The sequence below is a fragment of the Neolamprologus multifasciatus genome, chromosome 12, assembly GCF_963576455.1.
Source record: "Neolamprologus multifasciatus chromosome 12, fNeoMul1.2, whole genome shotgun sequence".
NCBI lineage: Eukaryota > Metazoa > Chordata > Actinopteri > Cichliformes > Cichlidae > Neolamprologus > Neolamprologus multifasciatus.
Window position 1 is genome coordinate 15,299,580 of NC_140450.1, and position 20,313 is coordinate 15,319,892.

At 44.6% G+C, this 20,313-nt stretch overlaps 1 protein-coding gene across 3 annotated transcripts in view; it reads right to left on the reverse strand.

Moving 5' to 3' along the window:
- grid2 (glutamate receptor, ionotropic, delta 2) overlaps positions 1–20,313 on the reverse strand; it is a 532,677-nt gene that overhangs the window by 188,604 nt on the left and 323,760 nt on the right. For all 3 annotated transcript variants that reach the window (XR_014877276.1, XM_085180825.1, XM_085180826.1), the window contains exon 4: positions 17,027–17,232. Coding sequence is in view for 2 of the 3 variants with exons in the window: in XM_085180825.1 (XP_085036951.1) it covers positions 17,027–17,232 (206 nt within the window). In the remaining variant the exon portion in view is untranslated. The remainder of the gene's footprint in view (positions 1–17,026; positions 17,233–20,313) is intronic.

Consider the following 20,313-nt stretch of genomic DNA (forward strand, 5'->3'; position numbering starts at 1 on the left):
CTCCGTAAAATAAACTTCATTGCCCTTCACTCTACGCTTTCCCTCCATGCTATACAACTACTTTCCTATTTTTTACGCCGTCTGCTACATTTCCCATAATTATAAGGGTCAAAATTTGCTCCTCAAGCTCCATTGCCAAAGCAAAGATGCCAACAGAGCAGCAAACTGTGTGTAATGCCAAGATGAAGAAAATCTAAATAACTCGAACAACTCACTCAAACTACCCACAAATCATCATGATAATAACTGTCATTTTCTAACCTTCAATTTTATTTTGACAAGGCCCAGCAATGTTTGAGTGGTTAATATGGGAGACATTCAGTAAAAGTTTACTTTAGACTGAGAGAATGCAAAATGGTGCCCTTCATGTGTCAGTAAGCAAAAAGCAAAAAGCAAAAGAGGAAGCACGTGGGAAGATACGAAAAAGGAGATTATATTCAACAATATTGAGTCGCAGTTTGTATAGTTCTGTGCTGGCATTTCTCCAAAATCCTTTAATTTCTTGTATTATTTGATATTTACTCAAATAGTCCAGTAATACTGTGGTTCCCAGTATAATTAACAATTACTGTGTCAGTCAGCCAGAGTATGAATCTACACCAAAGTTATTAAATCAAACCACTGAATGCATTCATTAATACGCTCAGATTAGCCATGACATCTATCTTGTAAATCGATGCATAATGAATGCTTGCTTAGGAGTTCTTTTTCATTCCTAATATAATATGAAAAATGAAATATAATATACATGTAATACAATATGTCCTGTAGAAAATATTGTCTTTTTTTGACTGTAATTGACAGCATACATTGTCTCTCACAAGCATATATTTCACAGCCCTTTGGTCCAAAAAGAATCAGGATAATTTATTATAAATTGTGGAAAATTCATATGCAGAGTGTTGATGAGAAAATACATATTCATCAGTGGCAATGGAGCAAGGCAGAATCACAACACCTGATTTAAGGCTCCATTTGCAGTGGAAACCTCTTAATCCCGTCCCCTCGGGGATGATTATAGCAAATGAATTAAAGGGGACATGCAATGCACATTTCCAGGTCCATATTTTCATTCTGGTGCCCCACTGGTGTATTATTTTGCATGATTTACGATTTACGATTTAAAAAGACACATGTATCTTAAAATGGCCTTCATGTGTTCTCTTGGCTCAGCCTCTGTTAAAAAAAATGCCACTGCAGTGTAATTGTTTGTAAGTCTTCAACCCAGTAAGTCCAATCTATTCTGATAAGCCAGTTTTTAAAACTTGCCCTGGTTTAGGCACAAAAGTATAAAAGATTCTCTGTGCAAACCAAAGTTAATGCTTTATGATGCACAAATGATCTGAGTCATGACAATCTATTTAAACTGACCAATTATATGCTTCCCCTCACTGAAATCAAAATAGGTAAAAAAAATTCTCAAAACAACTGCCCTTTGGTAAAGTATTGTCTACTGTCAGCAGAATTTACAATGAATGAATTGCCAATGAAGCACCAATCTAAAATGTTTTTAAAAAATCCTATAACAAATTCCATTGTGGCTCATGACCTGAATTTCACCCATCGTCACCCCTTTCAGAAAGGCAATTGTTCTCACTGTCTCTCATTCCACTATTTCTCTGACTGTTATTTCTGATAATGCGTACCATTATTTTAAACGGGTAAAATCAGCCCCAACCATAAGTCATTATTTTATATAATAGCTTTTTTAAAGGCTTTTTGTTTGATTAAACTGTACATTTAATATACCTGTTTCATCGCAGACATTTTGACTCATTACAGCAAGAAAGCGCAGTTGTAATAATGATGGCTCATTAATAAGGTTATATTAAGCACCCAAGACATGACAGTGAATCTGTATGCACCAAAGACGGGCGTGCCTCAGTGGAGCACAGCCATTATACCTACCCCCCGCTTTTCCTACTGTGATAGCTGAAGACATCTGCTGTGAGAAGGGTTTATATAAGCATGTGGATGTATTTTAAATCAAAGAGAGTCAGAGGAAATCAACATCTACATCTAAAAGTCCAACTTTTCTACCATCTCATATAGTAGCAGCTGCACAGCTGATGAGTCAGTTAGGTATTCATTTGTCAGCATAAACTTTGATACCACAAAAAATAATGCCAAACAAAGTATAGCGGAGGGAAATGTTATACATACAAATGTGTGTCTGTCTGCGTCAGTTCAACTTATATTAGCTATATCTTCCATATTCCTACATTTTCTGAACTCAAGGAGCTTTTTTTTGGACAGGCCGTTAGCTGCCACCTGCTGCTGCACTTCCTGAGGGTAACTGCTCTTTCTGGATTTAGCCAACTACAGTGCTTTATAAATTTATTAGATCACAACCCAATATAAGGTTTATGTGACAGGTGCAATAAATTAAGCAGTGTTGGTCCATCCATCCATCTTCATCCGCTTTATCCGGGGCTGGGTCGTGGGGGCAGCAGCCTAAGCAAAGAGGCCCAGACCTCCCTCTCCCCAGCCACCTCCTCCAGCTCATCCGGGGGAACACCAAGGCGTTCCCAGGCCAGCCGAGAAATATAATCTCTCCCGCGTGTCCTGGGTCTGCCCCGGGGCCTCCTCCCGGTGGGACATGCCTGGAACACCTCACCCAGGAGGCGCCCAGGGGGCATACTTACCAGATGCCCAAACCACCTCAGCTGGCTCCTTTCGATGTGGAGCAGCAGCGGCTCTACTCTGAGCCCCTCCCGGATGGCCGAACTTCTCACCCTATCTCTAAGGGAGATGCCAGCCACCCTTCGGAGGAAGCTCATTTCCGCCGCTTGTATCCGCGATCTCGTCCTTTCGGTCACTACCCACAGCTCGTGGCCATAGGTGAGGGTAGGGACGTAGATCGACCGGTAAATTGAGAGCTTCGCTTTTACACTCAGCTCTCTCTTCACCACGACGGACCGGTGCAGCGTCTGCATTACTGCAGCTGCAGCCCCAATCCGTCTGTCGATCTCCGGCTCCCTTCTCCCATCACTCGCGAACAAGACCCCGAGATACTTGAACTCCTCCACTTGGGGCAGGACCTCATCCCCAACCCGGAGTGGGCACTCCACCCTTTTCCGGCTGAGAACCATGGCCTCAGATTTGGAGGTGCTGATCCTCATTCCCGCTGCTTCACACTCGGCTGCGAACCGCTCCAGTGCGAGCTGGAGGCCCTCACCCGATGAAGCCAACAGAACCACATCATCCGCAAAGATCAGAGATGAGATCCTGAGGCCACCAAAGCGAAAGCCCTCCGCCACTTGGCTGCGCCTAGAAATCCTGTCCATAAAAATTATGAACAGAACCGGTGACAAAGGGCAGCCCTGGCGGAGCCCATCACCCACCGGGAACGAGTCCGACTTATTGCCGGCAATGTGAACCAAGCTCTTGCAACGGTTGTATAGGGATCGAATGGCCCGTAGCAATGGGCCAGACACCCCATACTCCCGCAACACCTCCCACAGGACACCCCGAGGGACACGGTCGAATGCCTTCTCCAAGTCCACAAAACACATGTAGACTGGTTGGGCAAACTCCCATGCACCCTCAAGTATCCTCGAGAGGATGAAGAGCTGGTCCAGTGTTCCGCGACCAGGACGAAACCGCATTGTTCCTCCTGCATCAGAGGTTCGACTAGCGGACGAACTCTCCTTTCCAGCACCCTGGCATAGACTTTCCCGGGGAGGCTGAGGAGTGTGATCCCCCTGTAGTTGGAACACACCCTCCGGTCCCCCTTCTTAAAGATGGGGACCACCACCCCGGTCTGCCAATCCACGGGTACTGCCCCTGATCTCCACGCAACATTGCAGAGGCGTGTCAGCCAGGACAGCCCTACAACGTCCAGAGCCTTCAGGAACTCGGGGCGGACCTCATCAACACCAGGGGCTCTGCCACCAAGGAGTTGTTTAACTGCCTCAGTGACCTCGCCCCCAGAAATTGGCGGGTCATTCCCCTCATCCCCAGACTCTGCTTCCTCCTTGGAAGACGCGTCAGTGGGATTAAGGAGGTCCTCGAAGTATTCATTCCACCGCCTGACAATTTTCTCAGTCGACATCAGCAGCGCTCCGCCAGCACTATACACAGTGCAGGTAGAGCACCGCTTTCCCCTCCTGAGACGCCTGACGGTTTGCCAGAACCTCTTCGAGGCAGTCCGAAAGTCTTTTTCCATGGCCTCTCCGAACTCCTCCCACACCAGAGTTTTTGCTTCAGCCACTGCCCGAGCCGCATTCCGCTTGGCCTGTCGATACCTGTCGGCTGCCTCCGGAGTCCCACAGGCTAACCAAGCCCGATAGGACTCCTTCTTCAGCCTGGTGGCTCCCTTCACCTCTGGTGTCCACCATTTGGTTCGGGGATTACCACCACGGCAGGCACCAACCACCTTGCGGCCGCAGCTCAATGCAGCAGCTTCGGCAATGGAGGCGCTGAACATGGTCCATTCGGACTCGATGTCCCCCGCCTCCCTCGGAATGCTGTTGAAGCTCTGCCGGAGGTGTGCGTTGAAGATCTCGCGGACTGGGGCCTCTGCTAGTCGTTCCCAGCACACCCTCACTACGCGTTTAGGTGCACCAGGTCTGTCCAGCGTCCTCCCCCACCACCTGATCCAACTCACCACCAGGTGGTGATCAGTTGACAGCTCAGCCCCTCTCTTTACCCGAGTGTCCAGAACATATGGTCGCAGGTCTGGTGATACGATTACAAAATCGATCATCGACCTACGGCCTAGAGCGTCCTGGTGCCACGTGCACTTATGGACACTCTTATGTTCGAACAAGGTGTTCGTTATGGCCAAACTGTGATTAGCACAGAAGTCCAATAACAAAGCACCGCTCGGGTTCAGATCAGGGAGGCCGTTCCTCCCAATCACGCCCCTCCAGGTCTCGCTGTCGTTACCCACGTGAGCATTGAAGTCTCCCAGCAGGACAACAGAGTCTCCAGGTGGAGCACCTTCCAGCAGCCCCCCCCCCCAGGGACTCTAAGAAGGCTGGGTACTCCGAACTGCCACCCGGCGCATAAGCGCAGATGACAGTCAGGACCCGTTCCCCGACCCTAAGGCGCAGGGAACAAACCCTCTCGTCCACCGGGAAAAACCCCAACGTACCGGCAGCAAGCCGAGGGGATATTAGAATACCCACCCCAGCCCGCCGCCTCTCACCAGGGGCAACTCCAGACTGAGACAGAGTCCAGCCCCTCTCCAGGAGACTGGTTCCAGAGCCCAAGCCGTGCGTAGAGGTGAGCCCGACTATATCTAGCCGGTACCTCTCAACCTCACGCACTAACTCAGGCTCCTTCCCCACCAGAGAGGTGACATTCCATGTCCCTATTGCCAGTCTTGGCAGCCGGGGGTCAGTCCGCCAGGGCCTCCGCTCCTGGCCGCCACCCGGCACACAACCGCAACAGCAGTGTTGGTAATTAGCACAATCATTTTTTGTTTCTGCAGTGGTTAAACCATTGACTGTAGAAAACATGGACGACGCGACAGCTCCCCAAAAATGAAGCCAAAACGTCTCTATCGCCCCCTGGTGTCTGGCTGCAGTATAGGTCATAAACCCCGCCTCCTCCATGTTAGCGGATGGGACTGGGGTCAGACTAAAATAAATTAATTCTCCTTAGATAATTTTTTTCCAAAGATTCTTTCTTTTGTTTTCAATAGTTCTCATCACGCTGATTGGTGTTCAAGGGGTCTCCTTTCCCATAAGTTTGATTCTAATTCCTACCGCGGTGATGTTAAATTGGGGTGAAACGTCATCATAACAGTAACTCTGGGCCTCTGTGGAGTGTGCAGCTGATCTAATCGCTGTCTAAAAATGGATAAAAAAAAACATAAGTGTTGAAGACTATTAAGAGTAGCAGGTGTGTAGCATCGCTAACTAGCTAGCAACAAGCCTTCAACACAGTGCGTATGCTAGCGGCTAAGCTAACTAACGAATTAACAACAGAATGATTTTAGAACTATAAGATGATAAGCTGTGTGTCTTTTTTATAAAAGTGACATGGTTGTATTTACCTTAATTAAACGAGTCGTCAGTCGTGTAAACCAGCAAAAAAACTCGAGCAGCCGGGCTACGTAAAAAGTGTAGGGGGGCGTGTTTGCGGTCACGTCCAGCGGGTGTGTGGGCGGGAGCGTTACACAGTCGCTCCACCTCAAGTCCCTACTGCACAGACTCTGGCTCCAAATTTGCAAGATGGCAGCCTCCACAAGCGGGGTATTTTGGCTTCATTTTTGCACAATGGTAGGAGGCGGGGTCGCGTCGTCCATGTTTTCTATAGTCAATGGGTTAAACAAACAATATGAGCAAGTTCATGATCAAAATGATATTTTCAATGCTAAAATATAATCATTGTTATTCATAAATGTTCAAATGTGTTGTTTTACAAAAATCCAAAGCACATAAATATTTTTTTTAATTAAGATGCCAAATTAAAGATATTTTTTTGCAATCCAGAAAGTGATTGAATGTTATCTTTAATTAATCCAGTGAACCAGCTCAAATTTGGGGATAAAAACATGCTGGTCATAAACACATCGTAAAAACAATTTATGTGTCAACAAATTGTTGTCTTAAAAACAATTTGTGTGTAATGATGCTTGTTCACCTGTTTAAAAGGTGTTCACCTGTTTTGTGGTTGCTCGTTTTCCTTTTGTTTTGCTTTGTTCATTTGTCTCTTTTAATTCTATGTTGTTGTACTTTTTCAACATGTTCAAAATAAAGAAACATAAAAATATAAAAAACCCAAAACAAAACAAAAACAACAAATAAAAAGTTGCTCCATAAGATTGGTTTCAGCTAGCTAGATGCAGAAGTACTGTGAGGGTGTACATGAGAAGTCAAAGTCAAATTTATTTATATAGCACATTTAAAATGACAACCGTTGACCAAGGTGCTGTACAATTAAGATAATTAAAAGAAATAAAAACATAGGGAGACATGATAAGAGTTAAGAAAAAGAATCATAAAATTTTAAGATTTGAGTGAGAAATAAGATAAATAAAAGTAACACAAGCTTATTCTGAAAAAGGATGAGTGACTAAACTAAATCAGTGGCTTGAGTAGAAAGAGAGTTCCAGGCTGCACCATAAATGAAATGGCTTTATAGTATTTTTTATTTAATTTATATATTTACAGTGGGGCAAAAAAGTATTTAGTCAGCCACCGATTGTGCAAGTTCCCCCACTTAAAATGATGACAGAGGTCAGTAATTTGCACCAGAGGTACACTTCAACTGTGAGAGACAGAATGTGAAAAAAAAATCCATGAATTCACATGGTAGGATTTGTAAAGAATTTATTCGTAAATCAGGGTGTAAAATAAGTATTTGGTCACCTCAAACAAGGAAAATCCCTGGCTCTCACAGACCTGTAACGTCTTCTGTAAGAAGCTTTTCTGTCCCCCACTCGTTACCTGTATGAATGGCACCTGTTTGACCTCATCATCTATATAAAAGACACCTGTCCACAGCCTCAACCAGTCAGACTCCAAACTCCGCCATGGCCAAGACCAAAGAGCTTTCGAAGGACACCAGGAAAAGAATTGTAGACCTGCACCAGACTGGGAAGAGTGAATCTACAATAGGCAAGCAGCTTGGTGTGAAAAAATCAACTGTGGGAGCAATCATCAGAAAATGGAAGACATACAAGACCACTGATAATCTCCCTCGATCTGGGGCTCCACGCAAGATCTCATCCCGTGGGGTCAAAATGATCATGAGAACGGTGAGCAAAGATCCCAGAACCACACGGGGGGACCTGGTGAATGACCTGCAGAGAGCTGGGACCAAAGTAACAAAGGTCACCATCAGTAACACACTACAACGGCAGGGAATCAAATCCCGCAGTGCCAGACGTGTTCCGCTGCTGAAGCCAGTGCATGTCCAGGCCCGTCTGAAGTTTGCCAGAGAGCACATGGATGATACAGCAGAGGATTGGGAGAATGTCATGTGGTCAGATGAAACCAAAGTAGAACTTTTTGGTATAAACTCAACTCGTCGTGTTTGGAGGAAGAAGAATACTGAGTTGCATCCCAAGAACACCATACCTACTGTGAAGCATGGGGGTGGAAACATCATGCTATGGGGCTGTTTTTCTGCCAAGGGGACAGGACGACTGATCCGTGTTAAGGACAGAATGAATGGGGCCAAGTATCGTGAGATTTTGAGCCAAAACCTCCTTCCATCAGTGAGAACTTTGAAGATGAAACGAGGCTGGGTCTTCCAACATGACAATGATCCAAAACACACCGCCCGGGCAACAAAGGAGTGGCTCCGTAAGAAGCATTTGAAAGTCCTGGAGTGGCCTAGCCAGTCTCCAGACCTCAACCCCATAGAAAATCTGTGGCGGGAGTTGAAAGTCCGTGTTGCTCGGCGACAGCCCCAAAACATCACTGCTCTTGAGAAGATCTGCATGGAGGAATGGGCCAAAATACCAGCTACTGTGTGTGCAAACCTGGTAAAGACCTATAGTAAACGTTTGACCTCTGTTATTGCCAACAAAGGTTATGTTACAAAGTATTGAGTTGTATTTTTGTTATTGACCAAATACTTATTTTCCACCCTGATTTACGAATAAATTCTTTACAAATCCTACCATGTGAATTCATGGATTTTTTTTTTCACATTCTGTCTCTCACAGTTGAAGTGTACCTCTGGTGCAAATTACTGACTTCTGTCATCATTTTAAGTGGGGGAACTTGCACAATCGGTGGCTGACTAAATACTTTTTTGCCCCACTGTATACGTTGAGTTTGCTATTTTACAACTACAGGGTTTATCATTTTAGAATAGTAAAAAATAAATTTATATTAGTTACAATTCACCAATACACAGTGACTAGAAAACATTGATTTAAACATCTGAATAATTTAATAATTGCAGTATATCAGCATTATGGAAAACTTAAAAAATAATTTGGAAGAATATTATTTTGTTTGGGTTCAGCCTATCTGTAAAAAAAGAGTATATAAAAAAAACAAAAACAACAGCGCTCCACATTTATCATATTAAACATGTCACAGCCTAAATGTTAAAATTCATCAAACTGCCTGCTACAACAGCGGAAGCAACACATTTAAAAACATTATTTATTGTAGACGTCAAACAGTGAAAGTTTGTAATTGCACTTCAACTAACCTGCAGTCACTCTCAATCATCTACCATCTGTTCTGACCTGCCCCAATCACCCTGCTCATCAGGCTCCGCTTCTGAATGTGGGAAGCTCAAAGCTCTGCTCACTTCAGTTCTGGTTTTCCTGCTTCCCTACGCAGCAAAAAACCTGCCCAGTTCTCCATACATTTAGTCATCCACTTTGTGATATCCATTCAAAACTCCAATAGATATTCATCTTTTTTCAAAGTCTAGTCCCTATTATGTTTATCTATCATCAGATTTTGCAATTGAATTAATTCTAACATTAGCGCTCAGAAAGATGTAAAAAAAGAGAAAAAATGCAAACAGATAAAAAAGACCAAAAAAACACCCTTGAAGCTGTTACAACAACAAAAAAAGAGCCACATAACTGTACTATACCAACAAATTCTACAACTTTCCAAGTTCCTTGTGTGCTTAATGTTTTTTCTTTAGGCTTTTTACAGACATGGCAGAGGAGGATCATAGATCATGAGGCCTTTATGTACCATTTCTATGTGAAATTGGAAAACTGTCAGCAAAAGAGAGATTACACAGACATGAAAGTATGATCAAGGATACATAAATAAGAAGCAAGCTGTCCCAGGTTGGTATTATAATTCATCAAGTGACTGAGCCAAGGCAGGGAAACAGCCAACAATTCAAGATGCATTATGTGTATTATGCTGGCTTTCTTATTGTGTAGAATACATAGGATGTTTTAACGTTCTACCTCCCCCTATTCTGCTGACATATACTTTTCACCATATGAAATACTCTTGTCCTCGTTGATTCATGTACTCTAGATTACCCAGTCGTGTTATAGTTCAATACTGCCTCTCTATTTTAGATTTTAGGCATAAAAGACAACCAGAGAAGGCTTTACTAAAGAAAAAAAAACACTCTTACAGTGGATGGAGACTTCAGTGAATACATTATTCAACATGTCCTATAAAGAATATTTTTCTTCATGTTTCATTTGTGACATCTGTCATCTTTGGAATAATCTCCAACTTGTTTGATGGTCCTTCAAGTAAGAAATGTCAGTTACAGAGAAAATAGTCCCAAAATGTCAACGTTTTAAAATTTTAACGCTTTAAGATCAAATGGCAAAATTCATATTTTCAACTTCTTTGCATATCTAATATGAAGTCTCTGTGTGTATGTGTTGAGGCAGAGATAAGGATAGGCAGAAGACCAGTTTCTCAGAGTAAATTCTGACTCACTGTATTATATACTAGTACATTTGGTCTTAACAATAAATACTGACTCATTAGTTCATGCTTTATCTGCAAAAACAAAACTATTAGTGGTGGAAAAAAGTGCTGACTGATGCACAACTGGAGAGAAAAGTTGTCTTTTTAAAGAACAGGACCACCTACTTATCACTTATGGTGCCCTATCATTTATTGTTCTTAATTTATGGAGCAATTTTAGTTATTTATTTTCTGTTTTTCCCTCAATTTATTTTCTTCTACTTTTTGACTACTTACCAGCTGTTACTCTTGCTGCTTTAAGAATCATCTCAAGCTGCACGTAAGATGAAAGTTGCATGAAAGGAGCATAAGAGGGGAAATCGCCTTTCATGTCCTTATATTATCCTCTTATTGGTTATTTATTTGCGCTGAGTCCAGGGAAATCACAAAGAGTAATGTTTTTAATAGAAAAACAGTCCCAGGGTAAAAATCCAACTTTACTCTTATGTCTACATGAAGTGGATGGAATAAGGAAATGAATGCATCGTCAAGAAACCTTGCTGCCAGTGGCTAGCAACTCGGCCATATGTACCAGATTGAAAAAAGGCAACAGAGCAGGAAAATGTTAAATAATGCAGAAAATTGAATGGGAATGTTGGGCTTCAGATTAGTTTGTGGGGTGAAGTGAAAGGATGTGCTTGGAGGAGGATGTTCTGCTGAGAATTCAGAAGATGCTGGACTATAATCTTCACAAGAAGGGATTTAGAAAAGGAAGGATGGATGAAAACAATAATCTGATAATTAAAAAGAGATAAGCCAAGAGGTACACTTCACCTTATTGTAAATTTAAACAGGCAACTGGCAAACTTGTTGCTTTAAGTTATGATGATGACATTAATGGTGATTGAACAATTTAGTGGCTATGTAATGACATACTTAGTTTTCAGATTAGTTCCAAATATGTTTGCATTCGGTAACATGGTAATATCTGCCACCAGGTACAAAACGTCCTTGTGCAGCTTAAAATGTAAGTGGACAGCAGTTAAATTGAAAAAGTAGAAGAGTTTAGTCGTCAGAGGAGTCAAAGAAGGTGAAGAGGAAGAGCGACAGAAATTTAAAGTAAAACAAGAGTTAACCTCAGACAGTGAGGCATAGATCAGGGCAATAGTATAAAAGCATTACTAAAGCACTGAGGGTTCCCCAGAGCCCGGTGCCATTTAAAGGACTCCGAGAGCACAAAAAAAATCCTTCTCTGGTCTCACAAGATAAAAATGTTCTCCAATGTTTGGTTTTTTTTTTCAAGCACTATCTCTCACAAACACTAGACATCATCACCTGGCTAACACTATCCTTACAGTGAAGCACAGAAGTAGCATCAAAACACTGTGTAGGGTTTCTCACCAAACATGGTCAAAGTGCTTAGGGGCGAAACTGAGGGATAAATGCAGCCAAACACATAGAGGTCCTAGAATAAACCCTGCTCCATAGTGACATGAGATTGGGATGATGGATTACTATTCAGCAGCAGAGTGGCATTAAGTAGTATTGCAACACTGAAGTAGATATAAGACAGTTGTCTTGTCCTCAAGTGGCGTAACCAAAGCTTGTAAGAGCTCCCACACAGATGTCAAAGCTCAGTGCCCTAGATAAAAATCCAAAATGTCATTTACGTAAATGATATTTGGATTTTCAATACACCACAAAAAAATAAAAATAAATCTCTGAACTTTTGAACTTTTTTTTCTGATTTCCTGCCTCTTTGGAGCTAAAAGAGGCCACCCAAACACATAAGATATCAATGGAAAGCCCAGGATGTCCTCTATTTAGTACATCAGGACTTAGTAGGGAAGCTCAAATAAGTCAAAAGATATACATACAAAGATCTTATACAAAGATATAAACAAATGTCCATTACAGAGGACATGAATGAATAGGCTGGTTCTTAGGAGGATATACTTGAGAAATGGTAATATGGGTTTTTAGGCTCGATTGACGGTAAAAATAGTAATTTCACTCAACTAAAATTAACCTCCTAGGACCTGGTGTCCACATATGTGGACATCACATTTGGGGTTATATAGACCAAAATACAAAATCTTGCTCTACAAGGACCTGATATCCACTCACGAGGACATTATACTGCCACTGTTCTATCGAAATTTAAAACAATTGTCTCCATATATGGATCTCATTTTTCTCAGAAACAAAAACCAGGTAAAAAAAACAAAAAAAAAACAAACTATCAGCCTAAAATAGGAAAGAGAAATTAAAAATGCAAGCCATAAAAGATTTCGGGTCTTAGGAGGTTAAACTCACAACTTGATGGCCTCTGGATTTTTTTTGGTATACTTTCAAAATCAGTATTCAGAGCAGAGAACTTAATGCTTGTTACAGGTTGTGGTGGGAGGCTACAGCAGAAAGCCACAGAGCCTTTGGTAAATGGGCTGGATCACATATAGTGCTTTTCTACTCTACTTGAGGACTTAAAGCACTATATACAACATGCCTCATTCATCCATCTAAGTACTTTATGTCTAATATTCACATACATTGACACAACCAAGAAAACTTTCTGAATAGTAGGTGATCTGCTGCTCCATCTCCTTAGTGATAGCCACCTCTGACATAAAGCAACATATAAATAACACATTACTAAACAGCAAATTACAAATGAATCATGAATGTATACGTCAAGCATTCATTCTCACTTGAAACATTTCCACCGGCTTTGCTCCTCTTTATCACAAAATCATCACCAATAATTACTTTAAACGGAAAGACTGAAGTTTCTTTTGAAAGATGTTAAATTTAAGCAACGTTACGTTGTCTTAAATGTGTATCATTCTCTGCTCAATCATCTTGTGTACCTTTCTCTCTCTTTCTGTCAAGTCTTGTTATTTTGCAACAGCTTTCAGTTCACATCCACCGTAGCCTAGAGCATCTGGGTGGGAGGTGCTTTTCATGACAAATGACCTCACAAATAACTGATACAGAGAAAAAAAACAACATCCCACTCATCTCTCGCTGTCTCCATGACAGTCTGTGTCTGTCTCTCAACCGGTGTATATGTTTCTCCCTCCCCAAGCATCCTCCCAGGTAGAGCGAGAAAGAGACATCTGTGACCATCAATCTTATCCACCAATATTTACCGTCTCCCGACACTTCATCTCAGAAACCCCTTTCCACTTGATGTCTGACTAAATTAGATTAAATGACTGCTTTGTCAACCTTCCCAAAGGAAAGAGAGAGAAACTCTAGAAAACTAATCTGGGTTCCAGTCACACACTGAAATTGAGGCGGGTGCTTTCATATTGTATAATAGCCAAAGCAATATTCCACACCAACTGTAGATCAGATTTCGTAGTTTAAATGAATAAATTATAATAAGGATGCATTCTATCATCGGTTTACATTTTGACTCTATGTACTGTTTTGCTTCTTTTTTTTTTATCGTAGGCCTTTTTTATATTTAAAAATGAATCCCAAGGAACGTGTAAAGACAGACAACCCAATAGATTAGAGATTGAAATTAATTAATTTTGCCTGTTTGACACCTATCCCTGCCTGACTGTTCTCTATGCCTTAAGGATCCTCTCTCCTGTTCCCCATTCACCCAGCAGTGATTCATGTTAGCAAGTAAACCAAAGTCAAGATAAAATGAAACAAGAAAATAAATACAAAAGGAACCATTCAGTGATCTGAATCAGAATCAGAAGACAAGGGGCAATTAACAGGTGACATAACCTGTTCAGTCAGAATAACTTCAACAAAATGCATATTTTGTGACTTTGCACTGGAATCCCATTATCTGGTTACTGGTTACTAGATCATTATCTATATAATGGGCAAAAAATAAATGAATAAATACTTTTATTCTATTTTTGATTTGGGAGATTTTATTCTTTCTCATGAAACCTCAAAAGGATTTGTGTGAACTCCCAGGACTGAAAGAGGGATCTCTCATTTGTTGATTTGACAGCCAAATAAGGTCAAAAAATAAATGAATAAAAAAACAAAATGCACCTTTCATTGCTACAATCATATTAAACAGGAAAATGGTGTAAACCAATGAAGGAGTGGAGATATGTAAATCAATTTTTCTTGCACAATAAGGAATATTTTGACAACTGCCCACTGCTAACATGAAATCAGCTGCTTTCAAACACCTGCAGTGACAACATGCTAACACACAGCTAGTAGTAAAGAAGCCTGGCTCCATCTAAAGTTCGACCTTCAACAGGTAACAAATGGGCAGCCAGGCTTGCAACAGTCTGGGCTCCATTTCTCACCCCTGACTCTACAGCAGAATTGCTCTGACCGCAACATTTTTCCCTGAAGTGCTCTTTTGGGCTGGTTTTTACTAACTTTGCCAATGGCTCTGTTTGAATACTTGTGGTGGCCAGTGGTACCACTCAGCCTAGTAGTAGATACAAAATCTTAGGTGACTTCATTCTCCCCTCATTGCATTCACAAGATTTTGAGAAAACTTGTACTCTGATCTTGACCTTGAGGTCGAGGTCGCAGAGATACGAAATCATCTGAGATTTTTAGTAGATACAGCTATGATATCAATTTGAAACTCCAGTATTGCTGCGTTCTCGAGTAACCGCATTCACAAACTTGGGTGTCCAGGTTGCCCGCCTGCCTGCTCGCCCAATGGCAGGGTGACGACAATACCTTATCAGCCTCGTACGGCTCAGGGGTAAAAAGTAAAAGAAAGACCTTGTGAGTCGCCTCATTACTACAGGGACCTCTATCGCGTGGGACTGTAACTGAAGATTTATATTTTTACCTGAGAATTAATTACAGTATGACCTATTTATGTTTACCATTGTTGCACTCACAAATGATAATGTACATTAAAATTGACATTACAACTGCTGATCAATGGCATGTTACGGTCATTTCAGCTTGTCATGCACCTCTTGACTTTTGTTACCTGGCAAGCACAAAGCAGCCAGTGCCAACAGGTCGGAGACATAAGTGTACAAGCAGGTTGGCCTTTACCACTATTTCAATGATATATCAAGTCAGGAGCTCAGAAAGAACAAGACACTACAACAACTTAAAAAGGTTAGATTTTTACAACCACTTTTCGTTCTTTGTCGAATCTTATGCCATGCAGAGATTTTGACACCTATTGTCCAGAAGAAGACTGCAGTAAAGTAATATAAAGAGTGACGTAATGAACTACTTTCTACAAAAAGCTTCATAATGCACTACATTGGATAAGAGTAACAAGTACTGCATGATGCATCAGGTTTGTTTGATTAACGACCTCAGCACTGAAAGTCATCTAAAGTGAGCTTGACGATCTTTTCTGAATGCGAGTGCAAAGCCTTGAGGCTAAGAGGCCTACCGCCAGTGTATTTCCATGCTAAACTTAAAAGGCTGTAACACAGCCACAGAAACACTATGATACACAAACACTGACATTAACACACTCACAGTCACACAATAACACCCCATTTTTCACCCCCCCACCATCCACCCCCACCCCTGTCACGCCTCCAACCAAATTAGATTGTGATTGCTCTTTCCGAGGTCACTTTTAATTAAACTGAGATGAGAACATGACACATGGGATTAAGCCCCATCCTACCAATTCAAATTAAGAATTCATAACTAATGCTAGAGCCTATTGCTTTCAACCATGACCTCCATATCATTTATGTATAGGAGCAAAAGGAACTCCTCTAATTGTCTTCTTCTGAAGCGATAAAGAGTATGATGAGAGGGGAAGAGAACTGTGTGTGTGTGTCTGTTTGAATATGCATGTTTCCTAAAAATGACATTAAAAACATGCACCTTGTCTGTGCACCATAAATTAACACTGACTCGTACCAAGAGAAAGAGCGGGAGTGAAAGAAGTAAACCAATGAATACTTTCATATCTTCCCATCATGCTCAGGGCTTAACAAATAATACTTCAGTGGCCTTGAGAGGACTAACTCCAATAATTTCATCTGATCTGGTTAATAGAGACACACAGGGCTCATGTGAATTAGCAAAACATTCATTAAGCCTGGTAACACATTGGTAGCGTCACAAGAGTAAACCCAATTCAAAATACCATTAATCACTTAACCGTGAAGCATGTAAGACAGATTCATACTACATTTTTTTTTATTTGCTACTCATGTAACAACATAAAATCTATATCTATAGTTTGCATATTTAATTTGGTATTCCATCAAAGCATTCAGCTCTTCCAGACTTGCTAACATCTTTATATAAAGTCCTGTGAGGCTATTTAAAATGTAAGCTACCTGTTTAACATGCCATTCGCAGATTGAGAAAGGCTTAAACTATTGTTTGTAAAGGACTTTTTGTTTAAAGTAGCTCTCTCCTTTCTGTAAGACCTCAAACGTCATAATGACTCAGTGGCTCTTAATCTGCATCTAATTGGCATCCTTTCCATGCAGTATTAGAGAGGCATATGTCAGACATTTATGTCGGCCTTATCTGGATATCTGGGTGCATGTGCTGAAGGAGTGTAAACATGCCATTAGGGAACATACTTCAAAACTGGATGACAATTTGTCTTGTCAACGTGTGTGATCATCTCTGCTCTCCCTGGCAGTGAGTTTGAAATGTTCGTCCTGCTCCAGGACGAACATGCTGGTTCCACAAAACTTCCACAATGCCATCACTGGTGTTGTTTACCTACTTTATTAACTGACAAACGAAGGCCCAAATCTAACTTTCCTTACCTCGGTAATAAACGCTTTGGCCGTAGCTGGGCTCATGAACAACACAGCTCTGCGCAGTGTATCCCTATAGCGATGCAGCTCCTCCACACGCATTGTTCTGAACAGACTCGTGATCATCATGTTAATGTTGGATTCCACTTTCTGAAGGGATACATCCATCCCCTGCTGAGAGGTACTGTCAAGGAAATCCTCAATGCCACGGATATCTGGAAAAAAAAGATAGATAGAGGTGTAACTGTGCAGAACAGCAATCACATTCTTCTGAAAGCATCGTGCAGAAAAATTACACAGGACTGGACAGGACATAAATATCAGACAAATATTAGAGGCACCACTGATCACTTTACACCATATTCTCTCTTTCAGTTGATGGATTATCTCTCTGCAGGAATAGGTTTAGTAAATATCTCTATTTATAAGCTCTTACTGGCAAGCAATCCTCACTATCACTGCATTTGTTAGACTCAAGATTTTATCCTTTGTGTTATTTGAGCACTGTGTTTCATTGTCTGAAAAGCACACACTGTATGCTACTACTACATAGCTTTTTTAATGGAAATGTCAATGCTGAAAGCATGATAGACACACACACACAGACATACACAGACATAGATCAGAAATACATTAAATTAAAAGCATATTGCAATGGGTCACTAGAGGTGTGCTTTCTGGGTAGTACAGTCATACAATGATTATACTTTGTTTGTACTTATAATGAAGGACTAAAACATGAATAAGGTATAAACTAATAATATGTTTGCAAATAAACTCTAGACCAATAATAGACATTTTAATATGAATTCACAATTTTTTAGGAGCTATTTCAAAACAAGTCCATCTGTCAGGCGTTGTGGAGTGGAGGCGAGGAAGAAGGAACCCAAACGCAGGACTCGCAGGTAGGTGAAGCTGGGTGATTTATTGATGACGGAATGAACACACAGAACAGAGGAAGGACATGGCTGGCTGGACGACTGACTGAATGAACGAACGAACGAAGGAGGACTGACTGGCTGGCTGACCGAATGCTGGCGGAAACAACAACATAACCTAAACATCATCAATGACACGACCAAGAACGAGTGGAAACAGAAGACTTAAATACACAGACTGATGAGGATGATAATGAGAGACCGGTGAGTACACAGCTGAACATAATCTGGCTAATGGCACGAGACGAGGTGACACAGGAACAAACAGGAAATGAAACAGGAAGTGGCAAAATAAACTGAACATGAACAAAACGGAAAGCACTGGGTCACCGACCCAGGAACCCTGACAGTACCCCCCCCTCCAAAGGCCGGCACCCGACGGCCAAAAGAAAGAAAAACCAGAACAGGGCGGGCGGAGGGGGCCCAGGACGGAGGGACGGAGTCCAAAACAGAAACAGTTCAGGTGGGCGGCCGCGTGGCCGGCGGCCGAGACGGGACAGTTCAGGTGGGCGGCCGCGTGGCCGGCGGCCGAGACGAGACAGTTCAGGTGGGCGGCCGCGAGGAAGACGGCGGCGGCCGCTGAGCTGGTCCGGTGGGCGGCCGCGAGGAAGGCGGCGACGGCCGCTGAGCTGGTCCGGTGGGCGGCCGCGAGGAAGGCGGCGGCGGCCGCGAGGAAGGCGGCGGCGGCGGCGGCCGCGAGGAAGGCGGCGGCGGCGGCGGCCGCGAGGAAGGCGGCGGCGGTGGCTGAGCAGGTCCGGTGGGCGGCCGCGCCGGCGATGACGTCCAGAACGTGGCTGGGGCGACGGTGCGGCAGCCGCAGGACCAGGCGAAGCAGAGGCTGGCGACGCGGCAGCCGCAGGACCAGGCGAAGCAGAGGCTGGCGACGCGGCAGCCGCAGGACCAGGCGAAGCAGAGGCTGGCGACGCGGCAGCCGCAGGACCAGGCGAAGCAGAGGCTGAAGCTGAAGCCGAGTCTGAGGCTGGCCCAGGCGAAGCAGACGCTGAAGCTGAAGCCGAGTCTGAGGCTGGCCCAGGCGAAGCAGACGCTGAAGCTGAAGCCGAGTCTGAGGCTGGCCCAGGCGAAGCAGACGCTGAAGCCGGGTCTGAGGCTGGCCCAGGCGAAGCAGACGCTGAAGCCGGGTCTGAGGCTGGCCCAGGCGAAGCAGACGCTGAAGCCGGGTCTGAGGCTGGCCCAGGCGACGATGATGAAGCCGGGTCTGAGGCTGGCCCAGGCGACGATGATGAAGCCGGAGCTGGACCAGGCGACGGCGTGGGTGAAGCTGAGGCCGCAGCTGGACCAGGCGACGGCGTGGGTGAAGCTGAGGCCGCAGCTGGCGAGGGTGAAGACACTGAGGCCGCAGCTGGCGAGGGTGAAGACACGGAGGCCGCAGCTGGCGAGGGTGAAGACACGGAGGCCGCAGCTGGCGGCTGGACGGGCTCCTCGGGCCCTCCAGCTGACGAGGCAGGAGACTGGACGGGCTCCTCGGGCCCTCCAGCTGACGAGGCAGGAGACTGGACGGGCTCCTCGGGCCCTCCAGCTGACGAGGCAGGAAGCTGGCTGGGCTCCTCGGGCCCTCCAGCTGACGAGGCAGGAAGCTGGCTGGGTTCTCCTGAACCTCCAGCTGACGAGTCGTGGGGCTGGACGGGCTCCTCGGGCCCTCCAGCGGACGGGACAGGAGGCTGGACGGGCTCCTCGGGCCCTCCAGCGGACGGGACAGGAGGCTGGACGGGCTCCTCGGGCCCTCCAGCGGACGGGACAGGAGGCTGGACGGGCTCCTCGGGCCCTCCAGCGGACGGGACAGGAGGCTGGACGGGCTCCTCGGGCCCTCCAGCGAGAACAGTCTCGGGACCAGCAGGCGCGAAGACCTCTGGCGGGCGCAGAACAGAACCAGCAGGCGCACGGGCCTCTGGCAGGAACAGAACAGGGCCAGCGGGCGCGGAGGCCCCTGGCTGGAGACAGGCAGGACCAGCGGGCGCGGAGGCCCCTGGCTGGAGACAGGCAGGGCCAGCGGGCGCGGAGGCCCCTGGCGGGAGAGCGGCCGGGCCAGCGGGCGCGGAGGCCCCTGGCGGGAGAGCGGCCGGGCCAGCGGGCGCGGAGGCCCCTGGCGGGAGAGCGGCCGGGCCAGCGGGCGCGGAGGCCCCTGGCGGGAGAGCAGGAGGGCTCACAGCTGGCTCTGGGTGCTGTGGCTGCAGGTCCGGGGACTGAATCGACTGGATGGGAGGCGACTGGACTGACTGGACTACAGACTGGACTACAGGGGACTGGAGGACGGGAGGAGACTGGACTACAGGGGGCTGGAGTGAAGGCTGAAGAGCAGGTGAGTGAACTGACTGGAGTGGAAGCTGAACAGCAGGTGAG